General features: G+C 42.2%; 1 protein-coding gene across 3 annotated transcripts in view; it reads right to left on the bottom strand.

Annotated features, from left to right (window-relative positions):
* Positions 1-18,511, bottom strand: part of tiam1a (TIAM Rac1 associated GEF 1a) — a 333,343-nt gene that overhangs the window by 137,483 nt on the left and 177,349 nt on the right. For all 3 annotated transcript variants that reach the window (XM_043700703.2, XM_043700702.2, XM_043700705.2), the window contains exon 9: positions 12,054-12,128. In XM_043700703.2, coding sequence (XP_043556638.1) covers positions 12,054-12,128 — 75 coding nt within the window. The remainder of the gene's footprint in view (positions 1-12,053; positions 12,129-18,511) is intronic.

The raw sequence follows: 18,511 nt of genomic DNA, 5'->3' as shown, positions 1-18,511 counted from the left end.
CTGCCACCTGTCTTCTTTAGGCAATCCCTCAAGACTAAGGGTGACTTTCTTCCACTCTGTAGTTGACAAGTCCTGGGATGATTAAACAGTCCAGTGCCAGCACACGCTGCCAAAAGTTGGCCAAATTGTTTTTCAAGAGTGAGAGTGTGGAATGTTTGGATTTTCATGCTCCTTCCACTGTTTACATGTGGTTTCCACCTGGGCCTGTTGGCGATGCTCCAGATGGTTTTTACCTTAGAGTGTGCTTCTTCTCCAGTTTTGGAGGTTTGGGACAAAAGATTGCAATGAATCAGTGGAGATGTTGCAATTTTTCCAGAGAGGCTTCAACGTTTTCTCTTCCTTCCTGGTAACCACTTGCCAAAACAAACTCAGAGTGTCAGGAATGCAAATGATGTGGCCTGCCTAAACTTGCTGATTGAAAATAACTAATGCCTTGATTCTGGCAATGTTGGTCTCAAGGTATGGATATTGTGCTGTTTACCTTGCCATTGGATTTGCAGGATTTTGTGGATGCATTGCTGGTGACATTTCTCTACAGAGTTAAGGTATCTCCTTTGCATTGTTTGCATACAAAAGGGCAGGTAGCATCAGTGCTCTGTCAACCATGAAATTGATGTCAGGTTTGAGACCTTGGTCATCAAACTCTATGTTCCACAAATGACTGAGGCTACAATGTCATCGAGAGGCAATGTTGAGTTTCATCACTGATTTTTGTCTTTGCTAAAAAGAGGGCCCCAAGATGAGAATTGATCCATCTCATTCAATAGCTTGCTCTGGTTCCTGATAATCGCATGGAGGAAGCAGGCTGGTCAAGAACCTTAGCCTTCAGTATGTTTAGCCGAAAACACATTGTCCTATACACTCCTGTGAATGCATTAATGATGGTTTGGAGTGCTGGCAAACATAATGCTGTCTGTATGCCACAGCTCAATTAGGGTTGTGGTGGCCTTGGGTCTGGACTGTAGGGAACACAGGTTTAATAGTTTCCTGCTCATCTGGTGGAAAAGTCCCACTTGAGCAGCAATATTTGTGGATTTTGTGGGATTGAGTTAAATAATGGATAATTCTGATGTGACCAAGCAAGGAATTAAATTTTATGTTGTAAAACAGTTTCTGCAGGGAAAACAAAGCTTGGTTAAAAGTAAGATGAAAAATATTGATGCTGTTCTCTTGCTGAGGGTAATGTAAACTTAGACTAATACATGTGAGTATATTTAGCGGCAAAAAGGCTCTTATTCCAACACAGATTTGCTTTAAAATGGTTTGGTTTTACAACATAGCACATAGTTCAGTGCAGCACAGGATAGGCCCTTCAGCCTTCGAGTTTATGCCAGCCTCTTATCCTAATCTAAGATCAGACAAACTTACGTAGCCTTCATTGTACTATTTTTCATGTGCCTATCCAGGAATCGCTTAAATGTCCCTAATGTATCTGATTCTACTAGCAGCGCTGGCAGAACAATCCACTGACCCCACCACTCTGAGTAAAGAATCTACTGCTGACATCTCCCCTAAACCATTCTCCAATTATTTTGAAACTAACCCCACTCATGATAGACATATCCGCCATGGAAAAAAGTCTCTGGCTATCCACTCCATCTATGCCTCTCAACATTTCGTACACCTCTATCAAGTCACCTCTCACCCTTCTTCGCTCCAATGAGTAAAGCCCTAGCTCCTTCAACCTTTCTTCACAAGACATGCCCTCCAGGCAGGTAAATCTCCTCTGCACCCCCTCCAAAGCTTCCACATCTTTTCTAAAATGAAGCAACCAGAACTGAACACAATATTCTAAGTATGGTCTAACCAGGACTCTATAGAGCTGCAGCATAACCTCATAGCTCTTCAATTCAATACCCCTGCTAATGAAAGCCAACACACCTTCTTAACAACCCTATCAATCTGGGTGGCAACTTTGAGGTATCTATGGACATGGACCCCAAGATCACCCTATTCTTCCACACTGCCAAGAATCCTACCTTTAACTTTGTATTCTGCATTCAAATTCGACATTCCAAATTTAATCACTTCACACTTTTCCAGGTTGATCTCCATCTGCCAGTTATCAGCCCAGTTCCGCAACCTGTCACTGTCTCGTTGCAACCTACAACAACCCTCCACACTATACACACCACCAACCTTCATGTCATAAGCAAACAAACTAACCCACCCTTCCATTTCCTCATCCAAGTCAATTCTAAATGTCAAAAAGAGCAGAGGTCCAAGAACAGATCCCTGCAGAACACCACTGGTCACTGAGCTCCAGGATGAATACTTACCATCTACCACCACCTTCTGTTTTCTATGGGCCAGCCAATTCTGTATCCAGACAGACAGGTTTCCTGCATCTCATGCCTCCTTACTTTCTGAATGAGCCTACCATGGGGAATCTTATCAAATGCCTTGCTAAAATCCATGTCCGCCACATCCACGGTCCTACCTTAATCAAGTTTTGTCACATCCTCAAAGAATTCAGTAAGGTATGACCTGTCCCTCACAAAGCCATGCTATCGCTCATCAAACTATAGTTTTCCAAGTAATTATAAATCCTGTCTTTCAGAATCCTCTCCAATACTTTGTCCAACACTGACATAAGACTGATTGGTCTGTAATTCCCAGGATTATCCCTATTCCCTTTCTTGAAAAAGGGAGTAACATTAGCCACTCTCCAATCATCTGGCAACACTCCAGTGGACAACTTGGACGCAAAGTTGATCGCCTGAGGCGCAGCAATGTCTTCCCTTGCCCCCTATAGTAACCTAGAGTCTCTCCCGTGTGGCCCGGGGGACTTATCTATCCTTATATTTTTCAAAGTTTTCAGCACATTGTCCTTCCTAACATCAACCTGTTCTAGGATATCAGTCTGTTCATGCTGTCCTCAGAAACATCAAGGTTCCTCTCAGTAGTGAATGCTGAAGAAAAGTATTCATTAAGGACCTCCCCTACTTCCTCCGACTCCAGGGGCAAATTCTCTCCACTATCCCTGATCAGCCCTGCACTCTCTCTGGTCATACTCTTGATCCTCACTTAAGTGTTGAACGCTTTAGGGTTTTCCTTAATCCTACCTGCTAAAGCTTTTTCATGCCCCCTTCCTGCTCTTCTAAGTCCATTCTTCAGATCCTTCCTGACCACCTTGTAACCCTCTAAAGCCCAGTCTGATCCTTGCCTCCTCAACCTTAAGCAAGCTTCCTTCTTTCTCTTCACTAGATATTCCACATCCCTTGTCACCCAAGGTTCTTTCAACCTACCATCCCTTCCCTGCCTCATTGGGACAAACCTATTCATCACTATTAGCAGGTGCTTCCTAAACAACCTCCACATTTCTGTTGTACATAAAATGTATACAGGCCTATGGATATTTGTGCGTGTGCTGGAGTTAGGTTCTGCACTGAATACTGTAGCCTTGTAGCTACTTTGATAAGCTTAGATGTATCAGAATGATAGTCAAAAGATGTGTCGCTGGAAAGTCGCAGCAGGTCAAGCAGCATCTGAGGAACAAGCAAATCAATGTTTCAGGCACAAGCCCTTCAACAGAAATGTGGAGGAGGAAGGGGGAATGAGAGATAAATAGGGAGGAGCGGGTGGGGCTGGAAGGAAGGTAGTCGGGAAGGCGATAGGTGGATGCAGGTAGGGGGGTAATTGTGATCAGCTGGTGGGAGGGTGGAGCAGATAGGTGGGAAGGAAGTTGGATAGGTAAGACATTTCAAGAGGGTAGTGCCAAGTTGGAGGGTTGGATCTGGGACGAGGTGGGGTGAGAGGAAATTTGGAAACTGGTCAGGTCAGTGTTGATGAGAAAGTGAGGTCTGCAGATGCTGGAGATCAGAGCTGAAAATGTGTTGCTGGAAAAGCGCAGCAGGTCAGGCAGCATCCAGGGAACAGGAGAATCGACGTTTCGGGCATAAGCCCTTCTTCAGGAAAATAGATGAAAATGACTGGTTGACTGTTAAGAGGCCAATTTTATACTCCTACTTCCTTTATGCTCTAAGGATTCACTCGATCTATCCTGTCTATACCTTACATATGCTTCCTTCTTTTTCTTAACCAAACCCTCAATTTCTTTAGTCATCCATCATTTCCTATACCTACCAACCTTCCCTTTCACCCTAACAGGAATATACTTTCTCTTGATTCTTGTTATCTCATTCCTGAAGGCTTCCCATTTTCCAGCCATCCCTTTCCCTGTGAACATCTGCCTCCAATCAGCTCTCAAAAGTTCTTGCCTAATACCATCAAAATTGGCCTTTCTCCAATTTGGAACTTCAACTTTTAGATCTGGCCTATCCTTTTCCATCACTATTTTAAAAAAAATAGAATTATGGTCTCATCTCCTTTCCAAAAGATGGTCAAAATTATTGTCTTGGCGTCCTCCAGCAAATTCTTCTTTGCCCAGATAAGGAAAATGAGGTCATGTATTTGTGCCAAGTGTAGTTCTGTGCCATATTTCAGGACACAGGTGGAGAATTTCATTTGCACCAACATCCTTGTTGGTTCTCAGCTATCAGATGGCATTTCAATCTCATACTGGGCTGGTGTTGTATTGAGGTACTGGTGGTCAAGAGCAGCCACATCAAGGTCGGAGTCTCCGTTAAGGAAATCCTCCAAGTACTCCTTCCAATGAAGGTTAATTGCAGTTCCAGCTCCATCATCCATCTGGCACCTGTGCCTCTTCCTCACCCACTTGGCAGCCCCCTCCACCCAACTAACCTCCTTAACTCTTTCCAGCCGATGGCACAGTGATTTTGGTCATTTATACATTGTGCAGCAGCTACTGTATTCAAAGATGATGAGAATTCAGTACCAGTTCACTCTCTTGTATGGATTCAAGGACTGGACTACGCTACTTCAGTTCAAAAAGCTCCAGGCACAGAAGTTCACTTTAAAACTTCTCCAAAGTGGTAACCACTTGCCAGATCTGAGTTGGAAATAGGAACCTACATCTGAAGAGTCAGATCAGTAGGTGAGAGTCACTGATGGTTAATTGATTTATTGTCATGTGTACTGAAGTAGAGTGAAAAGCTTTGTTTGTGAGCAGTACAAGCAGATCACAGTAAGCAAGGATGTACAGATCATAGAGTGTAAACAAAACTTGGAACGTGGTGTACAGGTTACATTGCATGGGACATGTGCGAGGCAACATCAACGTGAGCAAGGTCAGCATTATTTGAGGCTGGAAAGTCCATTCATCAGTCTAATGACGGCCGCAAGAAGCTGTTCCTGAACTTGTTGGTGCGTGTTCAAGCCTCTACATCTCAGATGACACCTCATGACATTAGTCTGCATTTTCTGGTCACTGGCAAAACAATAGTTCTCTTACTGGTCTTGAAGAAAGGTGTCAAACATTTAATTATCTCTTTAATTACTTTATCACCTTTACTATCAGCAGTTTAAATCTGTCACTAAGTCATGGGAATGTCTTGGTGGCAGATAAAGTATGGTCAGAAAGCAGACAACCAGATGGAAATAAAGTTGTCAAAATAAATTATTATGCTGCACCTTTAATATCAATCATAGAATCACAGAATCATAGCAGGCTATTCGGTCCATCGAGTCCACACCAATCCTCAGAAGAGCAACCCACCCTACTACCTTATCCCTGTAACCCCGCATTTTCCCATGGCTAATCCATCTAATCTGCACATCCCTGGACACTACAGAAAAATTGGCATGGCCAATCCACCATAACCTGCATATCTTCAGACTGTTCAATGCTTGGCAACAAAATAAATGTACCCTGCATTATGTTACAACCGAATATAAAATTAACACACAGTTTTAAAACATTTGTTAAAAATTGTGTCATTCTAACTTATCGCAGAAAGGACATTTCACAAATTAAAAAACATTTTAAGCCAAAATTATGAAGTTAGTGCACCATTAAAATATAGATACACTCCGTTCATAAAAGGTGCAATGTTTTCCAGGGACTTTATAACAAAACAAACAGCATTAAGTGCGATACATGGGAGAGAACAATCTGTGGGAGCCTCAATGGTGCACACTTGGGAGCATTGTAGACCCATTGACTGCAGCTTCTGGACTTTGAAGCTATTCTGATCATGTCTAAAGTCCCACTTTCTCATTAGTTTCAGAGCACAATGACAGCTGATAATTTAATGGTCACAACAACAAAACTATGAAACCCCTATAAGATTGTTGTATCTTAAAAGTATAGTTAAAAATCACACAATACCAGGTTATAGTCCATCAGGCTCATTTGGAAGTACAAGCTTTCAGAGCACTGCTCCTTCATCAGGTAGCTAGCCAAATAAACTTGTTGGACTAAAAGTTAGTGTTGCGTTATTTTTAAACTTTGTCCACCCCAGTCCAACACCGGCACCTTCACATCAAGCCTTAAAATATAAACCAAATTAACAAAAGTGACAGCTGCTAACTGAACCAAAGAAAATTCAGTATTGCAGCACATGCTAGGCATTCAGGTTCACTGCTGAAGACCCTGAGCAATTGTCTGTCTTAAAATGCCTTGCCCGAACGATTTAATACATACAAAAATCAACCTTTCACATTTTCTATGCTGAATTCAATTCTTTCTACACTGAGGAACCAAAAGACTGTACAATCTAGTTGGTCATTAATATGTCACGTGAACTGCCTTCCTGTCTCCAGAGATGCTACCAAATGAGCTGAGTATTTACAGCATTTTCTGTTTTTATTTCAGATTTCTAACATTCACAATATTTTCTTTTTATGTAATTTAGTTTTAGAATTTCACTAATTCAAATTAGATTAGTGGAATTTGGACATTTCAATTTTTTTTTTAATTTTAGCGCACACTTAACAGTGACGAAGTCAATTATTCCACTTGTGCAATTGATTTCCACTTAACTGTCAGAAACCCTTCATCGAGACCAATGATTTCAGAGCAACTCAAGTAACCCTAAAAGTGCAGAACCTCTGAAAACCATGCTACTGTTTGGGATACATAATCAGCCCACAAGATTGTATTTCTAATTGGTTGTTCTATGTTGAGGAGGTTGTGTACTAACAGGGAAAATATGTCTCTCTGCCTCCCAGCAACTCAGAAAATTAACATTAATACTCTTTTCAAATTTATCTAAATTTAATCTTGAAGAACATTTTTCATAAAATATAATCTTACCGTCTCTACTGATTCTGCAGTAATGTAAAATAAGTGGGAAGAAAATGTGCTTAACGATGATTATGTAATGAGTGGAGCCAGGGTAATTTCAACTTAAGTAAAGAAAGTCAGATGAAATTATCAACAATAATCAGTTGTTCTGATCTCAGCTGATGTTACAACTGAACAAGGTAGCCTGATGCACATTTTTGGGGCATTTATTTAAAATAATGGTCTTTCACCAAGACAAAAAGAATTTTATTTTTACAATAAAATATTACAGAAGTCAAAGAAAAAGGAAACAAACCAAGCTGTCTGCATGCAGTTTGAAAGTTTTGAAACACAGGTCAGAACAAAGTTTAATTTACTCCCAACACCATTGCTTTATAGTTGTTGAAAAATACAGGGAAATTACTTCCATTTCAAATCTGTGGACAAGAGTGAACAGCTCCTTTCCAGTTCTGGTTCCGTGAGCTATGAAGCCTTTTCCTTTCACTCTCACAACGGTGACCATAAACTTTCTCAGCTTTGAATAACATTACAGATTTCTGAACAAACACTCCTGGTCTGTATTAAACTGAAATACTCATTTCCTTAACTGCTGTAAACAATCTCCTTTTTCTGGGTAAAATTACACTTGCATTTAACTTCAGTCAGGTACTTACAACTACTCAAGATCTTTTGAAATTTGTTTTGTAAACATCCCAGATTCTGCTAAGCTAAATTGCTTAACGTTTGCTCTCTCTGGACATAAACCATCACAGCATAAACAAACTTCTATGAATGCTCCTGGAAGCACAAAAAAGCTTCCAGAAAGGCTGACCAAATTAATATTTAAAGCCCTTCACACGAAAAATACCAATACCCATTTGCCACTAATTTAAAATCCAAAACCTACATAAATAAATGCTGGGGGGGGGGGGGGGGGGGGGGGGGGGGACTTATAGAGATTTATCCGATCATGAGCATATAATATGGCGAAGGGAAGTGGGAAACCAGACAATTGGGAAGCTTACAAAGACTAACAGAGAACAACAAAAAAAAGGGAGGAAGGTTAAATATGAAAGTAAGCTAGCCAGTAATATAAAGGAAGACTCTAAGAGTTTCTTTAGATATATGAAGAGCAAAAGAGACACAAAAGTGGACATTGGGATGCTGGTAAATGACACTGCAGAGATCGTCGTGGGGAACAAGGAAATGGCTGAGGAACTGAATGATTAGTTCACGTCAGTCTTCACTGTGGAAGAGATAAAGATTTAAGATAATAAGGGGACAGAGCTGAGTTTGGTGGCCATCACCAAGGAGAAGGAACTAGAAAAACTGAATGGCCTGAAGGTGGGTAAATCATCTGGATCAGGTGGACAACACCCCATAGTTGTAAGGGAGATAGCTGGAGAGAGTGTGGAGGTGTTAGTGATGACCTTTCAGGAAATGTGAGAATCAAGAAGTGCCCCAAAAGGACTGGAAAATTGCTAACGTGACACCTCTGTTTAAAAAGAGAGCAAAGCAAAAGATGAAAAATTATAGACCAATTAGCCTCAGCTCAGTTGTGCATATGGTCTTGGAATCCATTGTGGAGGATAAGATTTCTGAATATTTGGAAATGTAAAGTAAAATAGGGTAAAGTCAGCATGGTTTCATCAAAGGGATGTCATGCCTGACAAACCGTCCAGAATTCTTTGAGGAAGTAATGAGTAGATTAGACCAAAGATGTATGTTATCTACCTGGACTTCAAGAAGGCCTTTGACAAGATACCACACAGGAGGCTACTGAGTAAGATAAAGGCCCATGGTGTTATAGGCAAGATGCTAGCATGGATAGAAGCTTGACTATCTGGCAGAAAGCAGAGTGTGAGGATAAAAGGGTCCTTCTCAAGTTGGAAGCTGGTGATAAATGGTGTTCCACAAGACTCAGTGTTGGGACAATAACTTTTCACTTCAGACACAAATGATGTAGATGAAGGAACCGAGGACATTCTGGCTAAGTTTGCAGATGATACAAAGATAGGTAGAGGGACAGGTAGCAACAAGACAGAGAGGCAGCAGAATGATGTGGACAGGTTAGGAGAGTGGGCAAAGAAGTGGCAGACAGAGTACAACATGGGAAAGTGAGCGGTCATGCACTTTGGTGGAAAGAATAGAGGCATGGACTATTTTCTAAGGAGAGAGAAAATGCAAAATTCTGAAGTGCAAAGAGACTTGGGAATTCTGGTCCAGGATTCTCTCCAGGTAAACTTGCAGTTTGAATCAGTAGTTAGGAAGGCAAATGCAATGATGGCATTTAGTTTGAGATGACTTGAATATAAAAGAGGGAATTACTTCTGAGGCTCAATAAGGCCCTGGTCAAACAACATGTGGAGCACTGTGTGCAGTTATGGGTCCCATGTCTCAGGGAGGACATAGTTACCTTCAGAGGAAGTTCATAGAATGGTCCCAGGAATGAAAAGCTTAACATATGAAGAACGTTGAGGATTCTGGGTCTACACTCGATGGAGTTTCAAAGTATTGGGGGGTGGGGTGGGGGGTCTAAATGAAACATGCAGAATACTGAATGGCCTGGACAGAGTATTTGCTGGGAAGAAGTTACCGTTGGTCGGAGAGACTAGGACCTGAGGGCACAGCCTAAGAGTGAAGGGAAGACCTTTGAGAACAGAGATAAGGAGAAACGTCTTTAAATCAGAGAATGGTGAATCTATGCAATTCATTGCCACAGAAGGCTGTGGAGTCCAGGTCATTGAGTATACTTAAGATTGAGATAGATAGATTCTGAAGGACCAAGGGGAGAAACTGGGAGAATGGGGTTAAGAAACTGATCAGCTATGAGTGAATGGCAGCCAAGACCTGATGGGCTGAATGGCCTAATTTCTGCTATGTCTTACTGCTTTATGGAGGGGCATGGTAAGTAGGCAAGGTCTTTTCACCAGGGGAGGAAAGTCCAAAACGAGAGGGAATAGGTTTAGTGTGAGAGCGGAAAGATATGAAAGGGATGTAAGAGGCAACCTTTTCACACAGAGAGTGGTGCGTGTATGCAATGAGTTGCCATAAGTGGTGGAGGCTGGTACTATTACAACATTTAAAAGGTATCTGGATGGGTATATGAAAGGAAGGGTTTAGAGCGCACATGAGACTAGGTTTATATAGGACATCTGGTCAGCATGGATGATTGGACTGAAGGGTCTGTTTCGTGCTGCATATCTCTATGACCCTATGACTCAAAAAAAGATAGTGACATATAAATCTCTCAGCCAAATTTTGTTCACTCATAAACGGACCGACTATTTACTGATACAGAATTCTGCAGATAAACCACTGGCGCTTTGACAAATTGGACTTAATTGATTTGTGAAGCTTGACAGGGGATTTGATCACGAGTTTCATAGTCAAAACAAATGTTGTCCTCATTTGATGTCGAAACAAACCTACCCAACAAGAATTCTTCAGAAAAGTGACAATCAGGCAATCTGACCAACCTCCCCACCTCCCCACCTTTCACTTCCCTAATTCTGGGGAAGACAAAGGTAGTAGCCCTACAACTAACCCTGATGGTAATCACTGAGGATGGGATCAAAATTCAATTTTCCTCATCTATGTGGTTCAATTATTCACTGGATAAATTACTGAGCAGCCTAAGACATAGGAGATGCTGGAGAGTTTTTGCAAACACTTCTCAGGAAATAAGTAGAATATTTCCCAGAGATTTCATGAAAAGATGTGACAATTACATCAATCCTTTTAAAATGACAATGCTGTTTCATAATTTCAAGTAATTAGTCTGTGTACATATATTAAACAGAGCAGATTGCTGATGCGCGAATGAAATTGAATTAGGCATAACAATTTTTAAAAAGCACTACTGGAATCATTCAGCTATTACAGTTCTGGAATATTGAGCTGCTTTTATTTGACATTCATTTAGAATGAATTCGATCTACTCATCTTCAATCAACCAGCTTCCAAGACTATACTGCTGAAGTTTAGATTAGATTAGATTAGATTACATTACAGTGTGGAAACAGGTCCTTCGGCCCAACAAGTCCACACCGACCCGCCGAAGCGCAACCCACCCATACCCCTACATTTACCCCTTACCTAACACTATGGGCAATTTAGCATGGCCAATTCACCTGACCTGCACATCTTTGGACTGTGGGAGGAAACTGGAGGACCCGGAGGAAACCCACGCAGACACGGGGAGAACGTGCAAACTCCACACAGTCGGTCGCCTGAGGCGGGAATTGAACCCGGGTCTCTGGCGCTGTGAGGCAGCAGTGCTAACCACTGTGCCACCATGCCAAGTTGACCTTATGAATCCACATCAACAACAATAAAGTTTCTCAAGTCTGTTATTTTGTGACCAGAACAATAGTCATCTAAGTGCCAGAGGCTAGCTCAAGCAATCCTGGTTTCTTTACTGACATACTGCAACAAATTCCAAGAGCATAAGTACACCCACATCTTAGCTTCTTTCTGCAATTATTAGTCTTCGTTGCCTCAGAGATAACAAGAAAAAAAATTACAGTGGGTGGATTACGTACCATGTTATTTAAGCTCATGTATGCACCTTCCGAGAAAATTGTTTGCATGTATGCAACGCTTTAGAGTAGGCTTCATGAGGGAATGTGTGGGTAACGGGACACAATGGTGAAGAAAAAGGAAGATGAAAAAGCACAGAAGAGGCAGTAATATGGAGGAGTACACAACAGCACTCACAATAAATTAGCTCTAAGGTAGCTACGTTGGAGTCACAGAAAAGAAGGTCCTTTCAAAATGAACCAAATATTGCAGTGCTTTTATTTTTGCTTAAATCTGATACTGATACAAAATCTATTTCAAGTCTCAGTTAGGCATCAAATGGTCCTTCTGACGGATACTGTATGGTTATTTTGTTGATTAATCTGATTTCCATGTTGGTACTGCTTTATTCAAGCACAGATGCATGGAGACAATATGTACTTACACTGCTATCTGTTGAACAATCATCAAAAATGCCTTCCAAGGATTTCTTCAGTGTGGCCTCATTATCACCAAACAACTACAAAAGAATAAAATATTTTGTTACTAACACTTAAGACTTTCTTTACATTTTCTCTCTTTCATCTTATTTTTCTTTACTCCATTTTTTTTGTTATTTACTTTTTTTTGTTTGCCTTCCATATTTCTGCCCTATGCCAACCATTGTCAAGTGAAAGAAATGACCAAAGATATCAAAATTTGATAAATTCCAGGTATGAAAACTTTTGGCATGAGCCAAATGCACAAGACCACACTTTGCACTAAAAATGTAAAGATAGCCACGATTTAAATCACTAAAATTGGCAAATGGCACAAAACTAGGAAGTGTGAAGTTAAAAGAGGCAGCTCGAAGGTTACAAAATCATGAACAAATGGATTGGTAAAATATAAAACATTGCATGAGGAAATGTTAACTACGTAGCATGTGTACTCCATGAATGATGCTGAAACAGATAAGGAAATAGAGACACACTGTACCTCAGAGACATAGTTATACAGCATGGAAACAGACCCTTCAGTCCAATCTGTCCATGCCAAATATAAAACAAATTTAAACTAATCCCACCTGCATGCTTCTGGCATACATTCTCCAAGCCTTTCCTACTGATGTGCTTCGCAAAATGTCTTTTAAACATTGTAACTGTGCCCACACCGACCACTTTCCCAGTAAGTTTATTCCACCAATGAACCACTTGGTGTAAGAAAATTTGTCCCTTGTGTCTTTTTCAAATCTCTCTCCTCACCTTAAAAATGTGTCCCCCAGTCTTGAGATTCCTCACCAGAGGGAAGAGAAAATTACCATTAATTCTATCTGTATCCTTTATTATTTTATGAGACCACCCCTCAACCTCCTATACTCCAGTGAAAAATGTTTCAGCATATCCAGCCTTTCTTTATAACTCAAACCTTCCCACTTCATCCTGGTAAATCTCTTCTGAAACCACTTCACCTAAATAATATCCTTCTAATGACCAGCTGAACAGAACCGGACGCGGTACTCCAGAAAGGCCTTGACCATGTCCTGCACAACCTCGACATGACTTCCCAACTTCTGTACTCAAAGGACTGAGCAATTCAGGCAAGCGTGCCAAATGTCATTTTAACCATATTGTCTGTATGTGACGCACACTTCAAAGACTTATGTAATTGAACCCAAAGGTCCCTCTCTTGTACAACACTGTCCAATGCCCTACCATTAAGTCTAAAAACTCTACTCTTATTTGTTGTCCCAAAATGCAATTCCTATTTATCCAGACTGAACTCTATCTGCCATTTTTCAGCCCATTGATCCACTAATAGAGACAGAGACGTACACCATGAAAACAGACTCTTCGGTCCAACCCATCCATGCTGACCAGATACCCCAACCCAATCTAGTCCCACCTGCCAGCACCTGGCCCATATCCACCCAAACTCTTCCTATTCATATACCCATCTCATTGCCTTTTAAATGTTGCAATTGTGTCAGCCTCCACCACTTCCTCTGGCAGCTCATTCCATACATGTACCACCCTCTGAGTGAAAACGTTGCCCCTTATGTCTCTCTTATATCTTTCCCATCTCACCCTAAACCTACGCCCTCTAGTTCTGGACTCCCCACCCTAGGGAAAAAACTTGGTCTATCTACTCTATCCATGCCCCTCATGATTTTATTAGCCTCGAGAAAGATCACCCCTCAGCCTTCGACGCTCCAGGGAAAACAGCCCTAACCTATTCAGCCTCTCCCTACAGCTCAAATCCTCCAACCCTGGCAACATCCTTGTAAATCGTTTCTGAACCCTTTCAAGTTTCACAACATCCTTCCAATAGGAAAGAAACCAGAATTGCACGCAATACTCCAAAAGTGGCCTAACCAATGTCATGTATAACCGCAACATGACCTCCCAACACCTTTCCACAGTACTCTGACCAACAAAGGAAAGCATACCAAACACCTTTACTATCCTATCTACCTGCGACTCCACTTTCAAGGAGCTGTGAACCTGCACTCCAAGGTCTCTTTGTTCAGAAACACTCCCTAGGACCTTACCTTTAAGTGTCGAAGTCCTGTTAAGACTTGCTTTCCCAAAATGCAGCAGCTTGCATTTATCTGAATTAAACTCCATCTGCCACTTCTCAGCCCATTGGCCCATCTGGTCCAGATCCTGTTGTAATCTGAGGCAACATTCTTTGCTGTCCACTACACCTCCAATTTTGGTGTTATCTGCAAACTTATTAACCAGACCTCTTATGCTCACATTCAAATCATTTACATAAATGATGAAAAGTAGTAGACCCAGCACCGATCCTTGTGGCACTCCACTGGTCACAGGCCTCCAGTCTGAAAAACAACCTGCCACCACCACCCTCTGTCTTCTACCTTTGAGCTAGTTCTATATCCAAATGGCTAGTTCTCCCTGTATTCCATGAGATCTAACCTTGCTAATCAGTCTCCCATGGGGAACGTTGTCAAACACCTTACTGAAGTCCACATAGATCACATCTACTGCTCTGCCCTCATCAATCCTCTTTGTTACTTCTTCAAAAAACTCAATCAAGTTTGTGAGACATGATTTCCCACGCACAAAGCCATGTTGACTATCCTGAATCAATCCTTGCCTTTCCAAATACATGTACATCCTGTCCCTCAGGATTCCCTCCAACAACTTGCCCACCACCGACGTCAGGCTCACTGGTCTATAGTTCCTTGGCTTGTCCTTACCACCTTTCTTAAACAGTGGCATCACATTAGCCAACTTCCAGTCTTCTGGCACCTCACCAGTGACTATTGATGACATAAATATCTGAGCAAGAAACCCAATAACTTCTCTAGGTTCCCAGAGTTCTCAGGTACACCTAATCAGGTCCTGGCGATTTATCCACTTTTGTGCGTTTCCAGACATCCAGCACTTCCTCCTCTGTAATATGGACATTTTGCAAGATGTCACCATCTATCTCCCTACAGTCTATATCTTCCATGTCCTTTTCCACTGTAAATACTGATGCGAAATACTCATTTGGTATCTCCCCCATTTTCTGCAGCTCCACACAAAGGCCACCTTGCTGATCTTTGAGGGGCCCCATTCCCTCCCGAGTTATACTTCTGTCCTTAATGTATTTGTAAAAACCGTTTGGATTCTCCTTAATTCTATTTGTCAAAGCTATTTCATGTCCCCTTTTTGCCCTCCTGATTTCCCTCTAAAGTATACTCCTACTGCCTTTATACTCTAAGGATTCACTCGATCTATCCTGTCTATACCTTACATATGCTTCTTTTTCTTAAAAGAACCCTCAATTTCTTTAGTCATCCAGCATTCCCTGTACCTACCAGCCTTTCCTTTCACCCCAACAGGAATATACTTTGTCTGGATTCTCGTTATCTCATTTCTGAAGGCTTCCCATTTCCCAGCTGTCCCTTTACCTCCGAACATCTGCCCCAAATCAGCTTTTGCCAGTTCTTGCCTAATACCATCAAAATTGGCCTTTCTCCAATTTAGAACTTCAACTTTTAGATTTGGTCTATCCTTTTCCATCACTGTTTTAAATCTAATAGAATTATGGTCGCTGGCCCCAAAGTGCTCTCCCACTAACACCTCAGTCACCTGCCCGGTCTTATTTCCCAAGAGTAGGTCAACTTTTGCACCTTCTCCAGTAGGTACATCCACATACTGAATTAGAACCTTTTCTTGTACACACTTAACAAATTCCTGTCCATCTCAACCCTTAACACTATGGCAGTCCCAGTCTATGTTTGGAAAGTTAAAATCCTCTACCATAACCACCCTATCATTCTTAGGGATAACTGAAATCTTCTGACAAATTTGTTTCTCAATTTCTCTCTGACTATTAGAGGGTCTATCATACAATCCCAATAAGTTGATCAACCCTTTCTTATTTCTCAATTCCACCCAAATAACTTCCCTGGATGTATTTCCGGGAATATCGTCCCTCAATATAGCTATAAATCCCACTCCCCCTCCCCTGTTGCCTCCCTTTCTGTCCTTCCTGTAGCATTTGTATCCTGGAACATTAAGCTGCCAGTCCTGTCCATCCCTGAGCCATGTTTCTGTAATTGCTATGATATCCCAGTCCCATGTTCCGAACCATGCCCTGAGTTCATCTGTCTTCCTTGCACTGAAATAAATTGATCAAGATCCCCTTGTAATCTTAGAAAACCTTCTTCACTATCTACAATGCCACCAATTTTGGTGTTGTCGGCAAAGACTTAGTAGAGTCAAGATAATTACAGATCAGGAAGTCCAGCAGTGCAACCATAGTTCATCGATTCAGAGTTACACACTCTCCCCTCAGCATCTAATTATTTCTTCTTTTATTTTTATATCGACTTTGGCAGAGAGAATAGATGAGATAAATATCATTTATATGGAAAAAAGTCTGCAGAAAGCCACAGCATTGAGGGATTTGGGAACCCTTGTGCATAAATCATAAAAAGCTTGCAGACAAATTCAGCAGATAATTGGGAAACAGAAGGAACGCCGACTTCATTTGAAAGGGAACAGGCTTAAAAATAAGGAAGCCCTGAAGAAGGGCACATGCCCGAAACGTCGATTCTCCTGCTTCTTGGATGCTGCCTGACCTGCTGTGCTTTTCCAGCAACACATTTTCAGCTCTGATCTCCAGCATCTGCAGTCCTCACTTTCTCCTTAAAAATAAGGAGGCCTTGTTAAAACTATACAAGACCTGGAGATCAGTTATTTCAAAGGGATGGTAAAAACACAGGTCCGTCACCGTCTGAGGGGTAGAATAGCCCATATTTCGGGCAGGACCCTTCGTCAGGATGAGGGAGGGGGAAGGGAGCTGAGAATAAATGGGTGGGGGTGGGGTTGGAGGTAAGGTAGATGGGTAGGCAAGAGGTGGATCCTTGTAGGTGGTGATTGTGATAGATCGGTGGGAAGGGTGGAGCGGATAAATGGGAAGGAAGATTGCAAGGTCGGTCAGGACAAGAGGATGGTACCTAGTCAGAGGATTCGATTTGGGATGGGATGGGGTGGGGGGGGGGGGGGGGGGGGGGGGGGTGAGGAGATTTGGAAACTGGTGAATTTAACGTTGAGACCACGTGGTTGTAGGGTTCCAAGATGGAAGGTGAGGTGTTCTTATTCCAGTTTGCAGGTGACCTTGTTTAGCAGTGGATGAGGCCCAGAATGAATATGTCATCGGCAGAGTGGGAGGGGGAGTTGAAATTGATGGCTACTGGAAGTGAGGTTGATTGGTGTGGACAGAACAGAGATGTTCCCTAAACCAACTTGCGATTTTGCGCTTGGTCTCTCTGATGTACAGGAGACCAGATTGAGAGCAACGGAGGCTGTAAATGAGGTTTGAGGACGTGCAGGTAAATCTCTCTGGATTTTGAATGATATGCAAATCTCTACATTGGACAGACCAAAAACAAACTCAAGGGACCGTTCAGGGAACAGCTCTAGTCCGTACACACCAACCAATCTCACTTCCGGTGGCCATCCATTTCAACTCCCCCTCCCACTCCCCCCGTGACATGTCCATTCTGGGCCTCTTCCACTGCCGAAACAAGGCCAACTGCAAACTGGAGGAAGGGCACCTCAACTTCTGCCTTGGGAGCTTACAATCTCACAGCCTCAATACTGAATTCAGCAGTTTCCAAATCTCCCCACCGCACACCCGATCCCTGATCCAATTCTCCCACTCAGCATCGCCCTGTTGACCTGACCTACCTTTCATCTTCCTTCCCACCTATCCACTCCACACTTCCCACCAATCTCATCACTTCCTACTTGCATCCACCTCTCGCCATCTCACCTACGTTTGCCCCAGCCTCCTCCCCACCTTATTTATTTCTTAGCCCCCTTCCAGTCCTTAAAGGTTGTGCCCAAAACATGAACTCTCCTGCTCCTCAGATGCTGCCTGTCCTGCTGTGCTTTTTCCAGCGCCACACTTGATTGATTTTAACATCTCCAGCATCAGCAGTCCTCACTATCTCCTGCTTCAGAGACATGACTCGTTTGCAACACAAAGTGATGCGAATAGCACAAAAACGATTCCTGCACTGGCTGAGGTAACCAAGAACGTCTCTTTCTCAAGCTCTTCCCACAACTGAGGTGTGGCGATCTTCAGGTTAACCCATGCCAGTTGTCTCTCTTTAATGAAAGACTAATCCCATGGTCCTCTGAGACCACAGTGACTTTATTTTACAAGGCACAAGTCAGACAACACAAAAGAATACTATATTAAGTCAAGGAACTGTGATTGCTGGAAATATGAAACAAAAACAGAAAGAACTGGAGAAACTCAACAGATCTCGCATCATTAGTAGGGAGAAGAGTAGTCAAGATTTCAAATCTAGTGATCCTTCATCAGGATGGCAACTGTTTTTCTTTCATCAGATGCTGAATGTCTCCAGCACTTTCCGTTTTTGTCCAAGAATACTGT

Source organism: Chiloscyllium plagiosum, unplaced genomic scaffold (assembly GCF_037043375.1).
Source record: "Chiloscyllium plagiosum isolate Xiang-an unplaced genomic scaffold, Cpla_swu_hap1 HiC_scaffold_12, whole genome shotgun sequence".
Taxonomy (NCBI): Eukaryota; Metazoa; Chordata; class Chondrichthyes; order Orectolobiformes; family Hemiscylliidae; genus Chiloscyllium; species Chiloscyllium plagiosum.
The sequence above is the reverse complement of the archived record's forward strand: the minus strand, read 5'-3'. Positions and strand labels throughout refer to the sequence as shown.